At 41.9% G+C, this 23,774-nt stretch overlaps 1 protein-coding gene across 1 annotated transcript in view; it reads right to left on the bottom strand.

The window, feature by feature from the left end:
• Window positions 1–17,848: 17,848 nt before the first annotated feature.
• Window positions 17,849–23,774, bottom strand: part of XKR4 (XK related 4) — a 310,040-nt gene continuing 304,114 nt past the window's right edge. The window contains exon 3 of the mRNA XM_083187107.1: window positions 17,849–22,923. Within this exon, the coding sequence (XP_083043233.1) occupies window positions 21,977–22,923 (947 nt within the window). The 3' untranslated portion in view covers window positions 17,849–21,976. The remainder of the gene's footprint in view (window positions 22,924–23,774) is intronic.

The raw sequence follows: 23,774 nt of genomic DNA, 5'->3' as shown, positions 1-23,774 counted from the left end.
ACTTTCACATCAAATATCACAGCCTGGGACTCACTGAAAGCAGACGTGGCTTCCTTATTTGAATATTGGATTGTGCTGCCGCCCCACCTCTGCCACTGGCAAGGAAGTCCAGGAACAGGGAATTTCGGCCCTGCTGGAATGGGCCATGTTGGGAGGTATGCCGTGATATCCCGCACATTACGCCCGGCACATTAAACCCTGCACAATTATGCCCTGCACATTGGAGATTACTCAGACTTGATCGCTGTTGTGCGAATTTGCACAGCGACTGATTATCCAGTGACTGTGAATGCATACGAGTCACAGCACGCATGCCTGTCGCCAAACCGCAACAAAAATCTGATATTTTTCATCGCAAGTGGTCCCTATTTGATTGACAGGAAGCCGGTGTGGTGGGGTGAAAAAGGAGAAAAAGCACCAGCCAATCAATTCCCAAATGTCAGTTCATTGGCTGGTGCTTTATCTCCTTTCGGAGTTCTGCCAAAATATCTGACTAAAATATTTTGTGTAACAATAGGCGGTGGGGGGAACCTGCCTATTTTGTCAGTCCCAGGCCCCACAATTTCTGATGGCTGCCCTGTATGCCATCAATGTCGTCTGCCAAGGCCGATGTCCAGTGTCAAAGTACAGGGCATGTAAAAGCCAAAAAGCCAAAGTTGAGTAAAAAAGGGCCCCAAAAAATAAATTAAGATCATTGGAGGAGAAACGTAAACTTGCCAATGTGCTATGTACGACACGGAGTGGCAAGGAACGGTTAAGGCCCTGTCCTGTATTCATGATTGGTGGTTGGACTTCACATGACGATGCAAGCCCTCCTACTCCCCCTTTAGAGATTTTAAGAGATTTCACCTGTCAAAGCCCAGCAAACATCTCTGCCTACTAGAGAAGACATGTGATCACAAACCTCCAACTAGAGTCCAAAGGTGTTGGTGGTTGTGATGCCTGACCTTCCCATCGCTGTACGGGAAGAATCCCACTCTATATCTAATCTGCACTGTATCTGCATTGTACCAATCCTGCTCTATATACCGCACTGTATTCTACTCCGCCCGGTGGCCCTTATTCACATCAGATTGCAGTACAAATTTGCACTCAAAATGGGCAAAACCATGTGCACTGCAGGTGGGGCAGATGTAACATGTATAGAGAGAGTTAGATTTGTGTGAGTTATTTTTTTTTCTGTGCAGGGTAAATACTGGCTGCATTATTTTGACACTGCAATATAGATCAGTTTCAACACACCCAACCCAAATTTAGCTCTGCACATGTTACATCTGCCCCATCTGCAGTGCAGCATGGTTTTGCCCATTTTGAGAACAAATTTGTGCTGCAATCAGATCTGAATAAGGGCCTGTATACTGCTCTATGGGCCTGATTCAGACCTGATCGCTGCTATACGAATTCACAACGCAGCCGATTATTGATAGACGACTCATGCGCATGGGTTGCAGCACGCATGTGCGTGGCCGTACTGCGATGAAGGCCTGCTACTTTTTATAATCACTGACCGCTCACAAGATGATTGACAGGATGCCGGCGTTTGGAGGGTGGTAACCGACCGTTTTATGGGAGTGCCAGATAACTGCAGGCGTGTCCGGGGAAAGCACAGGCGTGAGGGAGGGTGTGTGACATCAGCTCCAGCCCCGATCAGGCTGATTTCATCACAGCCAGTGGCAGGGGCGGATCCAGGATAAAATGACAGGGGGGGCACCGTCCATGATAAAAGAGGGTTTGGGTTGGGGGAGGGCGGTGTCAGTGGTGCCAGTGTACATGCTAAGAGAGCGGCAGAGAGAGGGTGGGAATGGGATTAAAAATAGGCCCTGGTATTTAAAGTACGCAGGCCCACCATGGCGACAAAACTGAAGGATGTAGTTGTGCGCGCGCCGAAGGCGCGCTCCGGAAAAGGGGTGTGGCCACTCAACAGGGGTGTGTCCTTGAGTGTAGTCTACAACACCATAAACAACTTCTACACATTATGCAACAATATACCAGACCCCATTATACTTCCCCCTTACACATGATGCCAAATAGAATGAGCCAAAATTCACATAATTACACACGGATTGAGCCAAAATTCACCGAATGCCACACGGATTGAGCCAGAATTCACATAATGGCACACAGATTAAGCCAAAATTCACAATACGCTTCATAAACAGGGACATTGTCCACCAAAGGCGTGCATTAAACATTTACACTATAATGTCCATTACACATTAAGTTACACGCCATTATGTCCATTATGTATTATGCCAAACACCATAATGCCTATTAAAAAATTATGCTACATAAGTGATGCTTATCTACATGCTCATTGCCAAGGGTTCCATGCTCATTGCCAGAGGCTCCATGCTCGTTGCCATGTGGGATTACATGTTCATTGCCAAGGGGGAATACATGCTCCCGGTAAATGGGGGACAGCCGCGCCAGGCAGAAGTGATAGCCACTGACAGTGGCAGAGCCTGGCTGTATTCAGAGCACTGCAGAATACCCCTTTCTCACCAGAAAATGCATTCCCAGGTTGGCCCCTTTTACACCAGCCTAGTCCCTGCATTTTCTGGGGTGAGGGGCATAGGCGTGCGCAGCCCATTTTCTTAGGGGGTGCACCATTGGAGGGGCGTGTTCATCACGCCTACTGGGTGTGTCCAAAATTTACACTGTAATGGCCATTACACATAATGCCACACACCCTAATGCCCATTACACATAATGCCACTCACCCTAATGCCCATTACACATAATGACACTCACCATAATGCCCATTACACATAATGCCATACAACATAATGCCTATCACACATAATGCAATACACAGTAATGCCCATTCCACATAATGCCACCCAGCATAATGCCCATTTCACATAATACCACACACCATAATGCCCATCACACATAATGCCACACACAGTAATTGACATTGCACATTATGCCAGGGCTTGACAATTTTTTGTAAAATAGGGATAATAGGGATTACATAGTATACCACATGCCATTATGCCCAACACACGTTATGCCACACACCGTAATGCCCAATACACATTATACCAAACACCGTAATTCCCATTACACATTATGCCACAAACTGTAAGGCCCATTACATATTACGCCTCACACTGTGATGCCCATTACATGTTGCACCTCACACTGTGATGCCCATAACACATTACACCTCACACTATGATGCCGCTTACACATTGACTCAGACCACTATGCCCATTACTCCTCACACCGTGATGCCCATTACACATTACGCCTCACACCGTGATGCCCATTGTACATTATGCCAGAATGCCCAGTACACATTATGACACATGCCATAATGCCCATTACATATTATACCACACATTGTAATGGCTATTACATATGATGTCACATAAGTGTCGCTGGGGGACCCACACGCTGTACACCCTTCACCCATTTAATTCTACTCGCCTCATCATCGGTCCGGCAGAGCAGCGGTAAAGACCACTGGGAAAATGGCGGCATGGTGACCCATATTCACATTACACAGCATGTAGTGACCCATAATCACATTACACAGCATGCAGTGACCAGTGTTCCCTCTAAGCTGTGCGCGTGTGCGCACGCACACAACTCGCCGAGCCCGCGCACAGACATTACAACTGAGCGCACAAAGGTTAAAATCTTGTTTTAGTGTGCCACGAGTTTAATAAGGTTGAAAATCACTGCTATAGTCTATATGTGTGGTGTGTGAAGTCTGTAAACATTCAAATTGCTTTATTAACTCAACAGAACTCGAAAACTAGGCCTGTATACGTTATGTGACGCACAAAAATGTACATTTCCTTCCAAAGTTGCACAGCCAATATTTTTTTCTGCACAAAGCCTTCGTAAAATTAGAGGGAACATTGGCAGTGACCCATAATCACATTACACAGTGCGTAGTGACCCATAGTTACATTACACAGCACAGTGACAAATATTCGCACGTAGTGACCTATAGTCACATTACACAGTACGCAGTGACCCATATTCGCATTACACAGCACGCAGTGACCCACAGTCACATTACACAGCACTTAGTGACCGATATTCACATTATACAGCGCGCAGTGACCCATATTCACATGACACAGCACATAGTGACCCATATTCTCATTACACAGCACGCAGTGACCCACAGTCACATTACACAGCGCGTAGTGACAGATATTCACATTATACAGTGCGCAGTGACCCATATTCACATTATACAGAGTGCAGTGACCAATATTCGCACGTAGTGACCCATATTCACATTACACAGCACAGTGACGAATATTCGCACGTAGTGACCTATAGTCACATTACACAGCACAGTGATGAATATTCGCACGTAGTGACCCATATTCACATTACACAGGACAGTGACGAATATTCGCACGTAGTGACCTATAGTCACATTACACAGCACAGTGATGAATATTTGCACGTAGTGACCTATAGTCACATTACACAGCACAGTGATGAATATTCGCACGTAGTGACCTATATTAACATTACACAGCACAATGACGAATATTGGCACGTAGTGACCTATAGTCACATTACACAGCACAGTGATTAATATTTGCACGTAGTGACCTATAGTCACATTACACAGCACAGTGATGAATATTCGCACGTAGTGACCTATAGTCACATTACACAGCACAGTGATGAATATTCGCACGTAGTGACCTATAGTCACATTACACAGCACAGTGACGAATATTCGCACGTAGTGACCTATAGTCACATTACACAGCACAGTGATGAATATTCGCACGTAGTGACCTATAGTCACATTACACAGCACAGTGATGAATATTCGCACGTAGTGACCCATATTCACATTACACAGCACAGTGGCGAATATTCGCACGCAGTGACCCATATTCACATTACACAGCACAGTGATGAATATTCGCACGTAGTGACCCATAGTCACATTACACAGCACAGTGATGAATATTCGCACGTAGTGACCCATATTCACATTACACAGCACAGTGACGAATATTCGCACGTAGTGACCTATAGTCACATTACACAGCACAGTGATGAATATTTGCATGTAGTGACCTATAGTCACATTACACAGCACAGTGATGAATATTCGCACGTAGTGACCTATATTAACATTACACAGCACAATGACGAATATTCGCACGTAGTGACCTATAGTCACATTACACAGCACAGTGATTAATATTTGCACGTAGTGACCTATAGTCACATTACACAGCACAGTGATGAATATTCGCACGTAGTGACCTATAGTCACATTACACAGCACAGTGATGAATATTCGCACGTAGTGACCTATAGTCACATTACACAGCACAGTGATGAATATTCGCACGTAGTGACCTATAGTCACATTACACAGCACAGTGATGAATATTCGCACGTAGTGATCCATATTCACATTACACAGCACAGTGGCGAATATTCGCACGCAGTGACCCATAGTCACCTTACACAGCACAGTGATGAATATTCGCACGTAGTGACCCATAGTCACATTACACAGCACAGTGACGAATATTTGCACGTAGTGACCTATAGTCACATTACACAGCACAGTGATGAATATTCGCACGTAGTGACCTATAGTCACATTACACAGCACAGTGATGAATATTCGCACGTAGTGACCTATAGTCACATTACACAGCACAGTGATGAATATTCGCACGTAGTGACCCATAGTCACCTTACACAGCACAGTGATGAATATTCGCACGTAGTGACCCATAGTCACATTACACAGCACAGTGATGAATATTTGCACGTAGTGAGCTATAGTCACATTACACAGTGCATAGTGACTAATGTATGTATTATATGTATACACTAGATGTACCCTGGGTGATATAGACACAGGGAACATATATTCGCTGAGCTGCGCAGTGCCTTGGCAGCCATCAGCCGCACCACTGGACCCCCGGGTGGTTAACAATATAGGCAGAGACAGCACAGTTATCACACAGGGAACAAATACCCGCCGAGCTGTACAGCGCCTAGGCAGCCATCAGCGGCACCACTGGTCACCGCATCAGCCAGGCAGGTAACAATACAGCAGGGACAGTACAGTTTTCCCAGTTATTCGTGGGCGGTGTTCCGCTTGCTAGGCAGCAAAAGATTGATGCTTAGTGAGTGATCCTGAATCAGGCCCCCTGTTCCCCTCACTACATTCTCACACACAGCCCACTCCCTCACAATAAATGGCACACTCCCCAATCTATGCATACATTACCTTCAGGTTTCAGCCAGGAGCCAAGAAGAAAGTGTATTGATCAGTGCGCTACTATCTGCAGCTGGTACTAGGGCTTGTCAGGTCCTAATTAAATACAAGGTAGAAAAAAGGAATGTACCTGCGCTGGCTGAAAAAATAATATATAGATATTCAGAACGGTATCCTGTACAATAATTTTATTAAAAGGATTTCACTAAAAGAGCTGTATTATTGGTAACTTGATATATTTATCAATAAAAATAGGGGGTTACAATAAAACATTGGACATTCAATATGCATCACAATATGATTATTAACAGGCATATATTGGTATATTACCACACGGACATCTCGGATGTTAGTCCCATTAGAGCAGGTGACCAGGTGGCCAATCGTGATCCCAAAAACAGAGTCCAGTTGTTGTATTGGTTTCTCTGGTGGGAGAGATGGTGAACCTGGAGGATAGATGTAAATTCCAGTCGCTGCCTCGGAGTTGTACGTCCGGATGGGGTGGTGCAATTGCACTGGAGAGTCCGTTTGGGGTGTAGATTTCGCCTGACTTGTATGGATGCGTTTTAGAATATAGTCCAATCTGTGATGGGGAATTGTAAAATGGGCTCAACGCGTTTCTCTGGGTCCAACACCCAGCTTCTTCAGGTGCAGAGTATGAGATGTGGCCTAATCACGGACCCCCCGTGGCCACGCCCGCTTTTGAAACCGCGAGTCCTGCTGACTGCTGAAGGAGCCCAGGCGAGCCCAGCGCAGGTACTGCTAGGTGGCCTGCAGCTGCACTACTTCACTACTACTGCAGCTGCACTAGTTCACCCGGGCACAGGAAAAGGCAGGGGCGTGGCCCAATCACGGTTAAAGGGGAGGGGGAGGTCCTGCTGACTGCTGAAGGAGCCCAGCCCAGCGCAGGTACTGCTAGGCGACCGGGGGAGGGGGCACTGCCACTGCCGGTCATTAGGAAGTGCTGATATTGTGCGGAGGTACCTGTGCACCCCCGGCACCCCCTGTGCGCACGCCTATGGTGAGGGGGAGAGAAAACCACCTCTCCCCCCCCCTCCCCTTTAACCAGTTATCTCATTTAACCGGCTATATCTTCGGAAGCAGCTGACCCATTTACATGAGACAAGTATCATATTGAAGAACTTTTGAGTGGGCTTTGAATGATTTTGGTCCAGTAAAACTGAAATGTTTGGTTCCAGAGTAATCTGCCCTCAAAGAACATGAACAGCCATGAAATTACATTTCAAAAATAAAAAAATTGGTTTACGCGCAATATCTCTGGAACCAATTGACCGATATGGACCAGCCTGGTAACATTTTGAAGGCCCAGCGATTGAAATTGAATGAGATCAACCACAAGCTTCTGTGATGCCAGGGCCGGAACTGGCAGCCGTCGGAACCGGGTGGGGGTCCGAATTGAAGGGTCCCATATTATCCTATGGGGAAAAAACGTTACAGCTTTGCCAGGCGATATCTCCAGTTTCCGGGGGGCTAGAGACACGGGGCTGGGCTCGTTGGAAAGCCCTGGACCTCAGCTACAAAATGAAATGACAGGGGGGCACGTGCCCGGCTGCCCCCCCCCTGAATCGGCCACTGCCCACACCCCATTTTTCTCTCTTCAGCATTGTCTTACCCACCTCCCTTCTCTCTTTCTCACCTTCTCTATCCCCTGTCTTTTTATATCTCCATCTGCTCTCTCCTCTCTATCTCACCTAATCTCTTTCCCCCTGTTCCCTCTCAACCCTCTCTTACTACTCCACTCACCTCTCTCTTAAGACGTGTGCACACGGTGCAATGTCCTAGGCAATTTTGACAAGATGGTCAAAATTGCCTAGCAAGTTAGCCAGAATTGCACCACGTGTACACTGCTGACGTTAGCGATGCGGGGCCCAGTGGCATCGCTATCACTCGTTATAGAAGGCTGTGCAGGCAAGGCAATTTTGGCTATGCTACACAGTGTAGTGTATTTGGCCTGTGGCAAATCAGCCATAGTCCAAATTGCCCAAGGTCTTAGTCAGAATCGGCATAGTCAAAATGCCTTGCACCGTCTGTACGCCCTTTAAACTCTCCCACTGCCCCCAGTCTTCCTCTATCTCTCTGCTTTCTCTAGGCTTCCCACCACTCGTTCTTCCTCCCCCCCTCTCTACCTGGCACTGTATCTCTCTCTATCCTTGACACACTCTCTCAATCCCTGTTGCCCAGGCACCCCCTATCTTTCACTCTCTTTCTCTTCTTGTCTCTCCAACTTTCTCTCCATAACACACGCTCTCTAGCTTACCTCTTTCTCTCTCCCTCCCTGACATTTCCGCTTTCATCCCTCTTTCACTCCTCTGTTTCTCTCATTCCCTTTTTTTCATGAAGCTCTTTTTTTTCATGACCCCCCCCCTTTCTCTTTTTCCCTTTTCTGTCTCTTTCCCTGACACCCTATTTGTCTCTCACTACCCACACTTTACTTCTGCCCCCCTAAGGGGCATTGTACTGGCAAGGAGGGGCCCTTTCAAGATTTTGCTATGGGGTCCACAAAGTTCTAGTTACACCCAATAAACTTTGGAATCAGTGTCTTTGGCTAATATATCCTTAATTCCTCCACTAAAAATAGTTTTATTTTGAAAGCAGACTTCAGTCATCATGAGGGCTGGATAAGTATATATCTTCTCTAGGCATAACTACATCATTCATTAAAGTTGGGCCTGTTAACCAGTTAGTCTCAAAGGGCTATCACAAACCTATCTGAGCCCAAAAGATAGTTATCTCATATGTGGTCACTGATGGTTAAAGTAGGTTAGTTGATTTAATAATGTTGCATTAAAGTGATCAGTTAGCCCTGTTAGATCAACCCAGCGGTTGAACTACCATTGCTGCAGCAGGTGCAGTGCACCGGGAACGCTCGGACCTGAAGACCCCACTGCTGCACTTGTCACCCTCTATTTTCCCTGTTACCCTCTGCCTCTCACTGTCTCCCACTACAATGTTGCATATTGTGAACTTGGGGTGGAGGGGAAGTTATATTTTTGAACATGGGTCCACCCCCCACAAGTTCTGCCACTGGGTCAACCTGTGAGTGGAAGAGCAAACCCCTACACTGTAACCTACTTATGTGACCCCTGAACAACATGACCTGTGTAATATTCCAAATCTCTCACAGTTTGAAATGATCAGAAACGAGGATGATGGACCGTTTGCTGTGTGTGCTGCCATCATTACTCTGGGATTCCTTTGAGCCATGCAGTACATTTGTATGTGCCTTTAATTGAAATTTCCGTGCCATGCAAACAACATTAAATGCTTACAAGGCATCTACCATTGAAGTAACTTACTAGATTTCTGAGTGTCTTTTTATTTAATGCTTCTAAAATTAGGTAATTGCCTATGATGGCGAGTGCTCAAACACCCTAATACCCAGGTTATAAAAAGCAGTTGGATGAACCTCTTGGCCAAGAGCCTGAGGACGTAATGCGATGTTTGGCTTTATACATCCTGACAGTTTGATATATCAACAGTGTAGGTTCCGGCATAAAAAGCCTGAAATGATCCATCTGTCTTACAGGCATCTACAGCTTGCCTGCTCCGTCAATGAAGATTTCTGCCTCCAGCAAGACGATCTGCGGCTTCAGAGCACATATACATAAAATATTCTTATGAAGCCTCATAAACCTATAGTGTGTGTTACTGATAAACCTACCCTTTGAGGTTTACTCTCAAAAGAATAGACATGAGAAAATGTGTTTTGCTCTCAATAATGTTATTACAGAGCACAGAAGATAAAATAGGCTATGTCTATTATACATCTGCAATTCCTTTCCCACTCTCCATTTGGATCTTTTTCTTCTTAGACTTCATACAGAATATTCTGTTTTAGAATCCAATGAAATTATATTTGCTTATAGTGGGTTATTCTGGTTCACTCAGAAAGGCACAATCACTCTTTAATGGACATAACCATATGCACTGCAGGTGGGGCAGATGTAACATGTGCAGAGAGAGTTAGATTTGGATGTTTTATTGTTTCTGTGCAGGGTAAATACTGGCTGCTTTATTTTTACACTTCAGTATAGATATCAGTTTGAAGTACAAACCCCATACAAATCTAACTCTCTCTGCACCTGTTACATCGGTCCCACCTGCAGTGCATATGGTTTTGACCATTAGAGAGTGATTGTGCCTTTGCGAGTGAACCAGAATAACCCACTATAAGCAAACAGAAAATCATTGGATTGTAAAACAGAATATTCTGTATGAAGTCTAAGAAGAGTGATTGTGAACCAGAATAACCCCCATAGTCAACTATCTTCTTGTATGCACTTACGAAACTCATAGCAATAACCTAATTTAACCAAACCCATAATAAAATGGGTTACGCAGTACTTGTAACTTTGTAATATTCATAGTATAGGTTTCCAAGCCTTCCATCACAGAGAAGTAGGTCACAAAATACCTAGGTGTATCTATTAATATTTAAAACGGAATTTATTTCCTGCAAGTGAAATACAACAAAGAATATGAATGAAAGCTTCTCAGACAGAGATTGTTATCCCCGCTGCAGCGGCTGGTACAGTATTTCAGAAGCCTTCACATTAGTGGTTAGGCCTAATGTATAGTTAATATGAAATAAGTGCACAGTGCATCATTTGCTGGTTTACAAAAAGAGCACCATATACACTAATGGTTTTACCCACATTGTAAAAAATAATAATAATAATGCAAACACTAAAACAATGATATTTTCATACAACTTTTTTTTATTAATTCATATATGGATCTGACTTGTTCAGGTTCCTGCCCCTGAATTCCCTCTGTACGATGCGAGGTGAAGTATGCAAACACATCCCCTTGCATGTGCTCAAAGGGGAGAGAAATCATTGAAATGCCCCCGCTTCCAGTTGTTTTATACCCCTTTCCAGTAGCGGCTCTTACTGTTTGGGAGGAGGGGGGCTGCCGCAATGTGTCCCCCCCCCCTCTTCTGCCACCGCCACCACTGGTCCCCTGCACGGGGCCAGCGCATGCGCAGTAACTTCATAGATACTGCGCATGCGCTGGCCCAAGCCTTCAGGGGCTGCCTTTGCAGCAGCCCCCGGAGGCTTGATCGGGTTCCTGAGTTCCGGCGCATGTGCAGTATGGTCCGCGATACTGCGCATGCGCAGAACCCATTTTGGGGGCTGCCGCGGATTATCTCAGAGAGAGGCATCCCAGAGGGTGGGATGCCTTGAGTGACTGGCAGGTCGGACTACCAATAGGAAGTCACTGCTAGTCACAGTGAAGCCAGTGTAGTCTCAAAGACTGCATCTGGCTTCACTTTAGGCAGGGAAAGTGGCAGATTTTACCTGGGGGGGGGGGGCAGTCCATAGGTAAAAACCGCCACTGCCCCTTTCACATTGCAGCTAATTACCGGGTACAAGCTGGTTTGACCCAGTAATTAGTGCGATGTAGCAACACGGCAAAAAGAATTGGTAAGAAAGCAGAGTTCTTACCGGTTCATTGCCATGCTGCTTGGTGGTGTGAACGGGAAAAATGAGTCGAGCGACCTGTTTCCCGTTCACACTATGCAGGAAAAAGTTCTTGGAGCAGCACCAGCTCTATTCGCTGCCTCCTTTCCCGCCCCCAATGACGTGCTGACTTCCCCGCGGCGCATCATTGGGGGGCCCCCGATGAAGCACCGACTCCCCGCTGCACCCCCGGGTGACGTCATGGAATGGGCAACGGTTCGCTGTGGGGATGTGAACATCCCAAAATGCAGGTTCGCGCCGGCACTGAACTGTTTCAAAGTCCCAGTGCAAACCTTCATTTTGCAATGTGAGAGCAGCATTATTTGTGCAAATGCAGGCCATTCCTGCCTATATAAGAGTATATGGGCCAGATGTACTAAGCTTAAAAAGTGATAAAATGGACAGTGATAAACCACCAGCCAATCAGCTCCTACCTGTCATGTCACAGGCTGGGTTTGAAAAATTACAGGAAGGAGCTGATTGGTGGTTTATCACTCTCCATTTTATCACTTTTCAAGGCTTAGTACATCTCGATCTATAAGAGGTAATTTGTATGCACCTAGAATTGGGCAAGTGCTTACTGATGATTTTTGGGAAACCAGATGTATATGCTGCCAATGCATTTATTTTGGGTAATATACTTCTAACTCAGTATCAGCCAGTTAGCCAATGCTACATACACCCTGCACAATAGGTAGACCCTGCTACCTGCTCATATAGGGCCTTATTCTAGTTCACTCTTAGAGGCAAATTCCTTCTCAAATGGACAAAACCATGTGCACTGCAGGTGGGGCAGATGTAACATGTGCAGATAGAATTAGATTTGGGTGGGGTTTTTCTTCAAAGTGAGATCTATATTGCAGTGTAGAAATAAAGCAGTCAGTTAGTATCCCTGCACCGAAAAAAAATAACTCACCCACATCTAATTCTATCTGCACCTGTTACATTTGCCCCCCGCACTGCACATGGTTTTGTCCATCTGAGAAGGAACTTGCCTCTAAGAGTGAACTAGAATAACCCCCATAATCTCAGAGTGTGTATGCAGCACCTGGGGCCAATTATTCAAATCTCGCTATCAAACCTCATTGGTTCTGAATGACATTTCTTGATGTTGTCACACATATTTTGGTACTTGTGTAATATGTGTGCGCCCGATTTTTTCATTGAATTGCATCGCATCGCACTACTTAAGGCATGCAATGCGATGCAATGTGATTTTTCATTGTAAAGACCAGATTTTTAATTGTATAGTCACCCATGGGTGATTTCATACCCCCACTATCCAACTACGCATGGAGTTAATTTTATATAGTGTGGCGAGCGCAGTGAGCCGCCGAGCCGAAGCGTGGCGAGCGTAGCGGGCCCCGTGAGGGGACGCAGAATACATGTAAAGTAATCCGCGCCCGCACGCCACGCTTCGGGCTCGTTGCGCTCGCGCACTATATAAAATCAACTCCATGCGTAGTTGGATAGTGGGGGTATGAAATCACCCATGGCTGACTATACAATTAAAAATGTTACAATGAAAAATCCCATTGCATTGCATGCCTTAAGTAGTGGCATGCAATGAAAAAATCGGGCGCCCAGATAACACACAAGTACCCATATTTTTTAGTGTGTTTGAAAATTTCAATTATCTATCGACTCTTTGCTGATAGTTCATTTAAAAATGTCACCTTTGTTACAGTCTTAGGACAGATAGTGGGAGATGTACCAAGACCTAAGGTGTACTTTCAATGTACTTCCATGTACTTTCAATTTTGACTTTATAGTACATATCGCACAGTGTCTATATAACTTGCGAATCCGATGTGCGGCCCAGAGAGGTTGGTATCGTGATAACAAATAGACTTTCCAGGCAGGTCAATTTTGATTTTATTGTATACAATGGAGTATAGTCAAAATCGGCCATAGCCAAAATCGCACAGAAATATTGCCAAAATCGGTGGTTCTGGGCTCTGGGGATTTTAAGGGATTTAAGTGGGAACATGACTTATGCTGGCCACACATCAGACCAACTTTCATCCAACTAGTTGGTTGGATGGAATAAAAATCTGGTACTGGATGGAAGCAAACGTAATTTGTAATTCAGTAATTTGCTCCAAAAATCTGGAAACGGACAAAACCTGTATCTGTTTGATTTCAATAATTTCACTGAATGTTTTTGTCCAGTGAAATGGGTTTGGGAGCAAATTGCTCTGTCATTTGCTCCCATCCAGTACCAGATTTTTATTCCATCCAACCAACTAGTTGGATGGTTGGATAAAAGTTGGTCTGATGTGTGGCCAGCATTAGATGCAGCCCTTGTGGCTTAAAGCTTCCTCCTTATGCTCTCACTCCTTCTTCATCTGTGACTGCCCAGCATGTTTTCTGTTACCTGTTTGTGCCATGAGAGAAAGTCATCTCTGTGATCTTGTGCTCTTCCACACAGGTAACCTACTGCCCCCTTTAGGAATCCAGGGACATTTTAGAGGCTGCAGCCGAATTCGTTAATGCCTACCTCCATTGGTGTAACTCCTCATGATGGCATGTAACAATAGTACGTGGGAAGAAAGGTAAAGTACGTATTCATATTTCACACTGGACTGAAACTCGTTCTGCTTTCCATCCTTTCTTCCGATTAAACAAAGTGCAGTGAGAGATATAAAGCAGCCGGTGACGCAGCGGGGCTCAGAGAGAACAGGGTGGGTTTAGTAAAATGTTATTATGGGTGTGTGTGTGGCTGCATGCCAATTATTCCATTTAGCCTTCCACTGAGAGAGGAGGCTTCATGTGAGCTAGCCTAATTGCAACAATGAGCAAAATTAAGTGGCTCATTGTGTTTTTATACAATTCCACCCACATTCTTTTTCGTTGTACTATTGAATTAGTAATTACAGTGTTGAGACTGCTAATCTGTGGATTTGCTTTGTGATCACTTCCAGGCACTGTTTTTAGTGCTAAAGGAATTGCTTATTGAGGTATTGCTGTCAGGTCACGTCTAATGCTTCACACAAGCCACTTCCATGCAATCTACAACGATCAGCTCGGCTTGTTCCCCGTCCATCTGTAGATGCTGCATTCTTCAGGCAACAATGGAGTAGTATAAAAGGCAAACATGATATCAATGAGATATACACACTTCTGGTGTTGGAAAAGGTTTACTCACCAGTGAATTAAAAGCAAAATAACTGTTGCTTAAGGAAAGACAAAACGAACCAAACTGAACATTAACTCTAGGTAGACTAAGCCATTTAACAATAGACATATTATGAGACATAAAAGAATGTGTATGCACGGTAATTGGGTCGAAACACCTGGTATGGGTCATTGGATCGAGCCAATTTAGTTGGACATGAATTGGGTCCACCACTGAAGCTCACGAAAAAGGGGTGGAGCGCTAAAAATCAGTGAAATGGTTAATTGAATTAATAGTAATATTTATTAAATGCTGTGCCTTTAAGCACTGGTTACATTATATTGCAGATAAACATAGCCTTGGTGGCCATCTTGGTACAGGGAATGAAGCCTCCATGGAAGAATAGCAACATGGAGTATGTAGTGCACTCCACTTTTAACATCTACACCTGCTTGTCTCTTCTACACAAAACTTGGGACTTGGTTCAATATTTGCTTATTAGTGGGATTTTGAAACCATTGTGTAAAGAACTTTGTAAATGAATGTACATGGCATCCATCAAAGCTGCATATAATTCCATTCTATTCTGCCCCATACTAACATGATAGAAGTGTGAATGTACAGCATACTAACAGCATACATTATGTAAAATCTTACTCTAACATTGTCTTCAAAGCTACGGTATGTGAAAGTTGATAGTACTAATTCGATATGCTTAATTTGTTAGATTGCAAAGGGTGCAATAGCTATAAAGACTACATTTTCAGCCAGCAAAATGCCCTTAGGTAGAAAAAATATTCAATGGAGATTGTCTTACATACATTGGAAGAGATTCCCAAAACATGCCTGGGGTTGTACTTAATATTATTGCCCCTTGAAATGCAGTGGATGCAACTGCTAAAGGTGCAGGATTATTTTCTAATTTAGTAAATCTACATTTTGTATATTGTATAGTGCAGTGGGGTCATTAAGGATTGTGTCACCCAGTGCGTAACTCATGGAGTCATCTCTCTTGGTATTCGGATGGTTGACAATATCTAGATCGACTGTCAATAAGTCGACACCCTATGGTCGACATATACATGATCGACATGTTCAAAAAAGTTCAACATAAGCAAAATGTCGACATGGCTCTAGTTTTTTGGGGATTTTTTTACATTTTTGACCATTTTCTTACTTTACCATCCATATGGATGATTGGGAATGGTAAAGTTTGCCAAATTCTGTGGTAGTGGTGCGAGGCACCTTGTCCAAATCATGGTGAGTGAAGTAAGCAATGCAAAGGATCATGGTAGACTGACTGGTGGGCAACGTGGTCAGGTGCTGGCATTTACACCAAGAAGTGTGAACTATTTTTTCAACCTTTTCCTGTGCTGATATTTTGCTTGTGTTGACCTTTTTCCAGTGTTGACATTGTGCAAGTCCACCTTTCGTACTAAGTATATTCGTAAATTGTAATTCCTGTATGTTACTAAATGGCAATAGTAGTGACATAAGTAACTGGCAAAATGAAAATGATACCTTTTAATTACAATATCATACGCATCCTATAACCAATGCCTCCTCTTCGCCCCAGTTACATTTAACCTACAGCTATTTCCCTTTGTTTCTCCAATTACATTTACCCTATAGCCAGTGCCCCATGTCCCTTCAGTTAAATTTATCCTATAAGTAGACCCCCTTCCCAATTTATGCTATAGCAAGTAGCTTATATCCCCCTTCCCCTCTAGTTATTTTTATCCAATGCATAAATTCACATTTGGGCATGCTGGATATGCAAAAACTCATCATCTACATCTGTGTTACGAAATTGGTCCAAATAAAAATCAGGTCTCATGTTGCAATATAAGAGGAGCAAATATATTTATTCATTTATGACCCCACACATCTGCCAAATTTGGTCGACCACCTTTAACTAAGTTTCCCATTGAGTACAGTTCAGATATGGATAATGCAAGTTAAAGCCACACAAATTACTGTATATAACCAGTTAAATTTACCAGAACTGCCCCAAAACTCCACTGAAGAATATATATCCTTTATACATAGCTTCTTTACTCACATAAAAGTCATTTACAAAAAGTTCTGAATGATTTTCATGTACGGTAAATTTGAGAATGTATTTGGTTTGTTTCAAAAAGATTTATTGCTGTGTTAACAACCCAAGAGAACCTCTAATTTGTAGTTTTTAGATCCATCTGCCTTAGTGCTAATTCAAACCTAATTACCGTCTAGTTGAAACCAATTCCCACAGAACATTGACAAATATTTAAGACCAGATGATTCATATGACAACAAATAAATACGTGAGTAAGTACGCAAGTGTGTTAACGTCTCAAATAGGAGATTTTATCTAGACAAAGGGGGAAATCTATTTAGTTTGGGGTTTTAAAAATCAATAATTTATGGTGATTTTACAAGACTTTTTTAAAATAGCAATTTTACTATAAGCAAAACCTGATTTAAAAAGCAAACGGTAAAATTGCAGAAAACTTTTGAAAATCTGCAACTTGCTTGCCTTTAAGTAGCGCATACGAATGAGAACTCAATAATATAATATGATGATTCTCGTAATCACCAGACATTGAAACTAGCTGAAATATTTACTTTACCAACTTCTCTATGTGGTGATTTCATTTCAGCATCCAAACGCTACAACAGCCTGTAATGAAGTATTATTGACTGCTGTAATTCCTGTTGGAAATGTGTATCATCGCTGCAATAAAAACTGAAACATGAATTTAATGACACTGGTAAAAATCCAACTATATTTTTCAATCAAGTTGATAACTCACATTTTACCTTATCGACTTTACTGATGAGAATTTATTAACAAACGTTTTCAGTTTGCATAAATTAAATTTATACAGCACCAAGTTTGCATTGATTTGCACACTCACATACACACAAATATAATTCACCAATTTTCTATCAGTCAAGATTTCACAATTTATTTCCTTGGCATGCTTATTCTTATGTGTAAAATAGTTTACTTGTTTTTTTGTTTTTTTTTGTGAATGATGGCAAATTAGGATTATCCAGAAAGATAGATTGTTAACCAGAGACAGCACAATACTGTTTTAAAAAAAAATAAAGATTGAATTGATTTTGTGGAATAATCTTTGGTTAATTTTTGTTTTGGGAACAGAAAAACTTAAAAAGATAGTATTGACAAAATTAATAAAATGTATATAAAATAAGAAAGAACTCCACTAAAAATTGATTCACAGAAAGGAAAGGTCTGATCGATTCTCCCCAATACTGTTTGTAGCGCCACATTGGTTGAATGAGTGGCCTAGCTATGTAATTGTTTATTGGTTGTCAGTGGGGTATGTGCGCTTAGATGTTCCTGATAACAAGTCCCTTGCTAACACTTCCACATCCACAGCTTGTATGATAAAAGTTAAGGAACCATGGCTAAAAATGACCATAGGCTTTGTAAATGGAAAATCAATTTTGTGTGGAGTTGTTCTCTAAGTCAAAAATTATAATTGTATAGAAATTCAACGTAAAACTTTACAAATAAATATTACAAATTGTTTCCATAAAAATCTATGTCACTTTTTCTAGATGCAATTGTTTTGTGGGTTTTTTTCTGATAAAAAAATTGGGAGTGTTTCAATGTGACGGTTAAAATTATTCTACAATTCCCTGTGTAATGGGGTTTCAGTAAACAAGTAAGTGAGATATACTATACTTACAATTATATCACATACTGTTTCTTCATCAACCCCCAATGTACAAGATTCAATAAGTTGTAAGTTCATGGTATGGACTGAGTTTCCAAAGAATCTTACAAGCATTTATTGGTCTTAACTTTTTGATACTTTTATAGAATTACAGTATTTAGAAATTGATTTACATTAGACTTTAACAATGATCTTCTATTTAAAATAAAATATAAAAACATAATCAAAGTGTGAGCAAGACAAAAAAATTAACCAGCATCCGATATGACATTGCATTGTGATATCACATGTCCCAGCATGCCCTGTAGGTCCACAAACTGTTCATTAAATACAAATGTACTACATGGTAACACCATTAGTTTCTAGACTCTTGGGATTCCTCAATAACTTTAATATATGGTAATTAAGACTTAAGGGTGGATGTATCAATGTCTTCGGTTTCTAAGATACAAAAAAAAACATTTGCCACATTTTTGCCGTGATGCAGAATGTGATAGCGCTGGTATTTATCATATTTGCACATGCTGAAGAGGTACTGTGCAAACCTACCTCTTGTAGGTAGTTTGTCCAATGCGGCATCAATGGTAAGGGCACGAGCAAGCTGATAAGGCAGCGCATGCCCGCATTTCATTAATTCAGTGGCACTGTAACATTGAATTAACAAAAGGGAATGAAGCATCAAATCGGAAGCAGCTGGTAAAAATGGAAAGGAGGGTTTTCATGGAGGATATGCAGCCCTGGTGGCACGTTAAATGAACATAAGAGGGCGTTATGTGTTATTTGAAAAGTTTGGAAAATTGCAAGCACAAATGGAAGCTAAATTTGGCTATGGCGACATCTCTCTTTAGCAATGAAAAAGAGGTTATCACCGCTTGATACATTTGCCCCTTAGTCCTGAACTGACGCTATTTGTGCTGAAACAAAGTTGTATTTAAATCTAGTATATTTTTGATCATAAAATGTGGCCTATTTCTCTTACTAGGGCAATAAACGTTTCTTCTGTAGCTATTCTAGCTAGTCATCTGTCAGCCTGTGATTGGCAGGGCATTATGGGAAATGTTATTTAGCAGCAGCACAACTTTCTGAGGATTCTGCCACCATGCAATGGATCTGCCAGAGTACTTTTAGTTTCTCCAAGGAAGGTGCTCTCTATATTTGGACCTGGGGATGGAACGTATACTCAATACAATGCTATTAAACATTACATTACAGACTACTTGATAATCTCACATTCCCAAAGTACTGTATAGGTTCAGATAAAAATCACATAGACTCATCATCTGTGAAGAACAGCACCTCTGATGGATCTGTTTGTCATTTGATTTTATATTTTTGTATAATATCTTATGAATGCTTTCAGTCCGCATCGGTGCTGTCAAATAGAAAAAATTGTAGCAAAATAAAATGTAGAAAGGACCGGGCACCTTACATTGCATATTGTACATAGCTGTGTATACGTGTGGCTCGGTCTAATAAATCCCTGTATATGAAATAGAGTTTGATAAACTTTTATATATATATATATATATATATATATATATATATATATATATACATATATATAAATAAAAAAATCCCCAAAAACCACAAATAATTCTCTTTACAGCTTCAATTATTTAACTGTTGTTTTAAAGTGTAGTCAGCAGGATTATATTAATAGACCCACACATTATACCTTACATAAACCACATTTTAGAGTATAAAATAATAATAAAAGTATAAAATAATAATAATAAAAATACCAAAACATGGTTTTATCAGTTATTCATTTTGCTTAAAAAAAATAAGAATGAGATTTTGTCTTGCACCCTTAACCTTTTGAGTGCCAAGTGAATTTGTGAAAATGGTTGTGAGAATTGCCAAGTAAACATTTTTATTCATCATTAAGACCTGTTATGTTTACCTTCTATAGGAAATATAATCCTTTTTTACGCAACATTTTTTTTCATTTGAATTTATATAACAAACGTGAGCAGTGCTGGCATTTTTAGCCAATATTTTGCTCCTGTCTCACAGAGGTGTCGGCACTCAAAGGGTTAATGCAGCTGAAAGCACCAATGGGATATAAGATTCAGCTCTATAACACGTACATTGTTTTGTGTAAGAAATGGAGTCAAACCTAAATAATTGCAGCAACAAAGCACTTTACAATTCTTCCCGTGTTATTCTATATTGATAGGAAAACAAGTCTTGACTACCGCAGGACCAGAATGATCTTTTCACAAATGTAATTTATTCTACAGCACTGTGTATACTTACTAATAGATGACCCAGATGCCTCTAAAAGTCATCATTTTACTTTTTTTTAATAGATATAAAAGGTGAGTTGTCTGTACATATGGAGAACCGTTATACTCCTTCTGGCTTCATATTCTTGCACGACTCATCATGCCACTTATTTTGTGTTCCTCAGGCAACAAGAGCAATCATATACACTAATGTTTGGCACTAGGAGGGTATGGCGTGAGTTCATTTTTGTTTTTTTGTATGTCATACCTGCATAAATCACATGGAGGCATGCGTTTAGTCTTCAACTGATCTCTTGTGTTGTACAAATAACTCATTGCTTCCCACTAACATTGTGAACATGAAACCTACACATCCTTTTTTTTTTGACAGCTGGGTATGTCATCATGATTATCATTTTTCTGTAGCAACATAGGTATTTATCAATCTGTCATCAGTGACTGTGTGACCAAATATTGTGCTGATTACCATCATGGCATTTTTACTGTTAAACTAGAAATCCTGGAGATACTGTATTTGTTTTTTTTTTTGTTTTCACGTGTATTTCGAAGTGGCCTTTGACCCTGCATCAAAACGACTCGACTTCTGATCTATGAACTGAATTTTTAAGGGTCCGCAGTGTGGATTAGACATTGGATCTAGTATACACTTTGTGTTATCATTTATATTATAAGGTTGGAATTTACGAAAGCCATTGACACGTTGGTGGTACTTCGGAATGGGTGTTCTGACTATGTTTTGTATCATTACCTTTGGCATGCAGATACCTTTAGTACAGAGGTTGCCTTTGTGTCACATGGTTCTATCTTAGTGGTGATTACATACAGCACCTTGTAGACAATACAACTCTTAAGACATTGATGGCTTCTATACAAAGTTAGCACAGCACTAGACAACACACTGTCTAAACCATCAAGTTTAACTGCCCTTACTTTGAGAGGTTCCTCTACAAATCTGTCCTGAACTGTACAAACAGCACATCGTCTTCAGCCATATCATAATAGTTAAATATAATGATAATCATGATGAATAGCCATTTTTAAGTGTTCCCCATGACTTCAACTGCCATGGCTCATTGATCAGTTCTGGTAGAGACTACTACCTGACTTCCAGCCAACAACAGGCCGGCACCTTTTATTGTCAAACATTGCAGCTCTTTGAAGTCCTTGGTATGTGTTTGCTGTTGTTGGAATTGTTGTTGCTGTTGTTGTTACAATGTAGTTTCATATTCCAGACGTTCCTGAATAAGTGCATCATCTTTATACTGAAGCCGAGGGGGAGAAGGTGAACATTCAAAAGCTAAAATTGCCTTACGTAGGCTTCTATCCAACACATGCCTCTCCCAGGCTGGATACCTGTTTCTAAACAGATCAATTTTAATAACAGATTCTTCAATCCTTGGAGGCCTTGAGGATGGAGTAGAAGGGGCTGTCGGCCTCACCTGAAAGACTGGCATGCAGCCGTCTCTTTCTGAAAACTTTTGATCTCGATCACTGGTCACACTCCGGTTATTGGACATAGATCTAAGAGTGCTTGAGGCCACCTCCGGGGGCAATGGGAAGGCAGTTACAGGGTCCTCGCAAGCACAGCTTGGTGACTGCCCAAATCTAGGTCCATTAGGATGAAAGAAGGCATAGTACATAAGCATAAAAACAATACCAGTTAAAAAGCTGCTAAACACTACACACAGTGCTGGGATAGCAAATGCATCAAGGATTTGGGGAGCCTTGTACAGGTACCACAGGGTACTCAAGGCAGTGTTTTCCAGAAGGATGACAAAGTAATAAATAAATAGCCTGCACCGTGTCCTTCCTTCCTTGACGTTAAACCAGCTAAAGATATATATTATTCCAACCACCATATCAAACACAATCTCCTCCCACTTAGTGATGCAGAATTCCGTCTCACAATGTACAATCCAGAAAGTCATGATACACCAGTGAAGGACAATAAATATTCCAAAATAAAGTTGGAAAACTGAGGCAAAGAGAGCGAATGTTATCACTCTGGCTGCAATTGTAAAGAAATGCCAGCAGAACTGGATGATCACAGCCATATAACTGATGGGCTTCTTGTCATCTCTGGAATCCCGTAATGCTTTCTGATACGATGCCAGGGCCCAGGCTAACGATACCAGGGATGCTGCTGCCGTCAGACCTGAAAAAAAAGTAATAAACATGTAATAATGGAACTGATAAATGATTGGAAATACATGAAAAAACATATGGGAATATCCTAAACATATTACATTGCAAAATATGTATTTTTATTAATGTAAGTCCAATATATGCATTGTAAAAAAACTAGATCATATATTGGGGGTAGATCTGAGAGTATTGGGGCAGCAGAAAGTAGGTATAGACCCTTACAGCATATAGCAGACACAGACTTCTACAGCATATAGCAGACACAGACCTCTACAGCAGATAGCAGACACAGACCTCTACAGCAGATAGCAGACACAGACCTCTACAGCAGATAGCAGACACAGACCTCTACAGCAGATAGCAGGCACAGACCTCTACAGCAGATAACAGACACAGACCCCTATAGCAGATAGCAGACACAGACCCTTACAGCAGATAGCAGACACAGACCTCTACAGCAGATAGCAGACACAGACCTCTACAGCAGATAGCAGACACAGACCCCTACAGCAGATAGCAGACACAGACCTCTACAGCAGATAGCAGACACAGACCTCTACAGCAGATAGCATGCACAGACCTCTACAGCAGATAGCATGCACAGACCTCTACAGCAGATAGCAGACACAGACCTTTACAGCAGATAGCAGACACAGACCTCTACAGCAGATAGCAGACACAGACCTCTACAGCAGATAGCAGACACAGACCTCTACAGCAGATAGCAGACACAGACCTCTACAGCAGATAGCACACACAGACCTTTACAGCAGATAGCATGCACAGACTCTTACAGCAGATAACAGACACAGACCTCTACAGTAGATAGCATGCACAGACCTCTACAGCAGATAGCAGGCA

Source organism: Crinia signifera, chromosome 5, assembly GCF_055691185.1.
Source record: "Crinia signifera chromosome 5, ASM5569118v1, whole genome shotgun sequence".
NCBI lineage: Eukaryota > Metazoa > Chordata > Amphibia > Anura > Myobatrachidae > Crinia > Crinia signifera.
The sequence above is the reverse complement of the archived record's forward strand: the minus strand, read 5'-3'. Positions and strand labels throughout refer to the sequence as shown.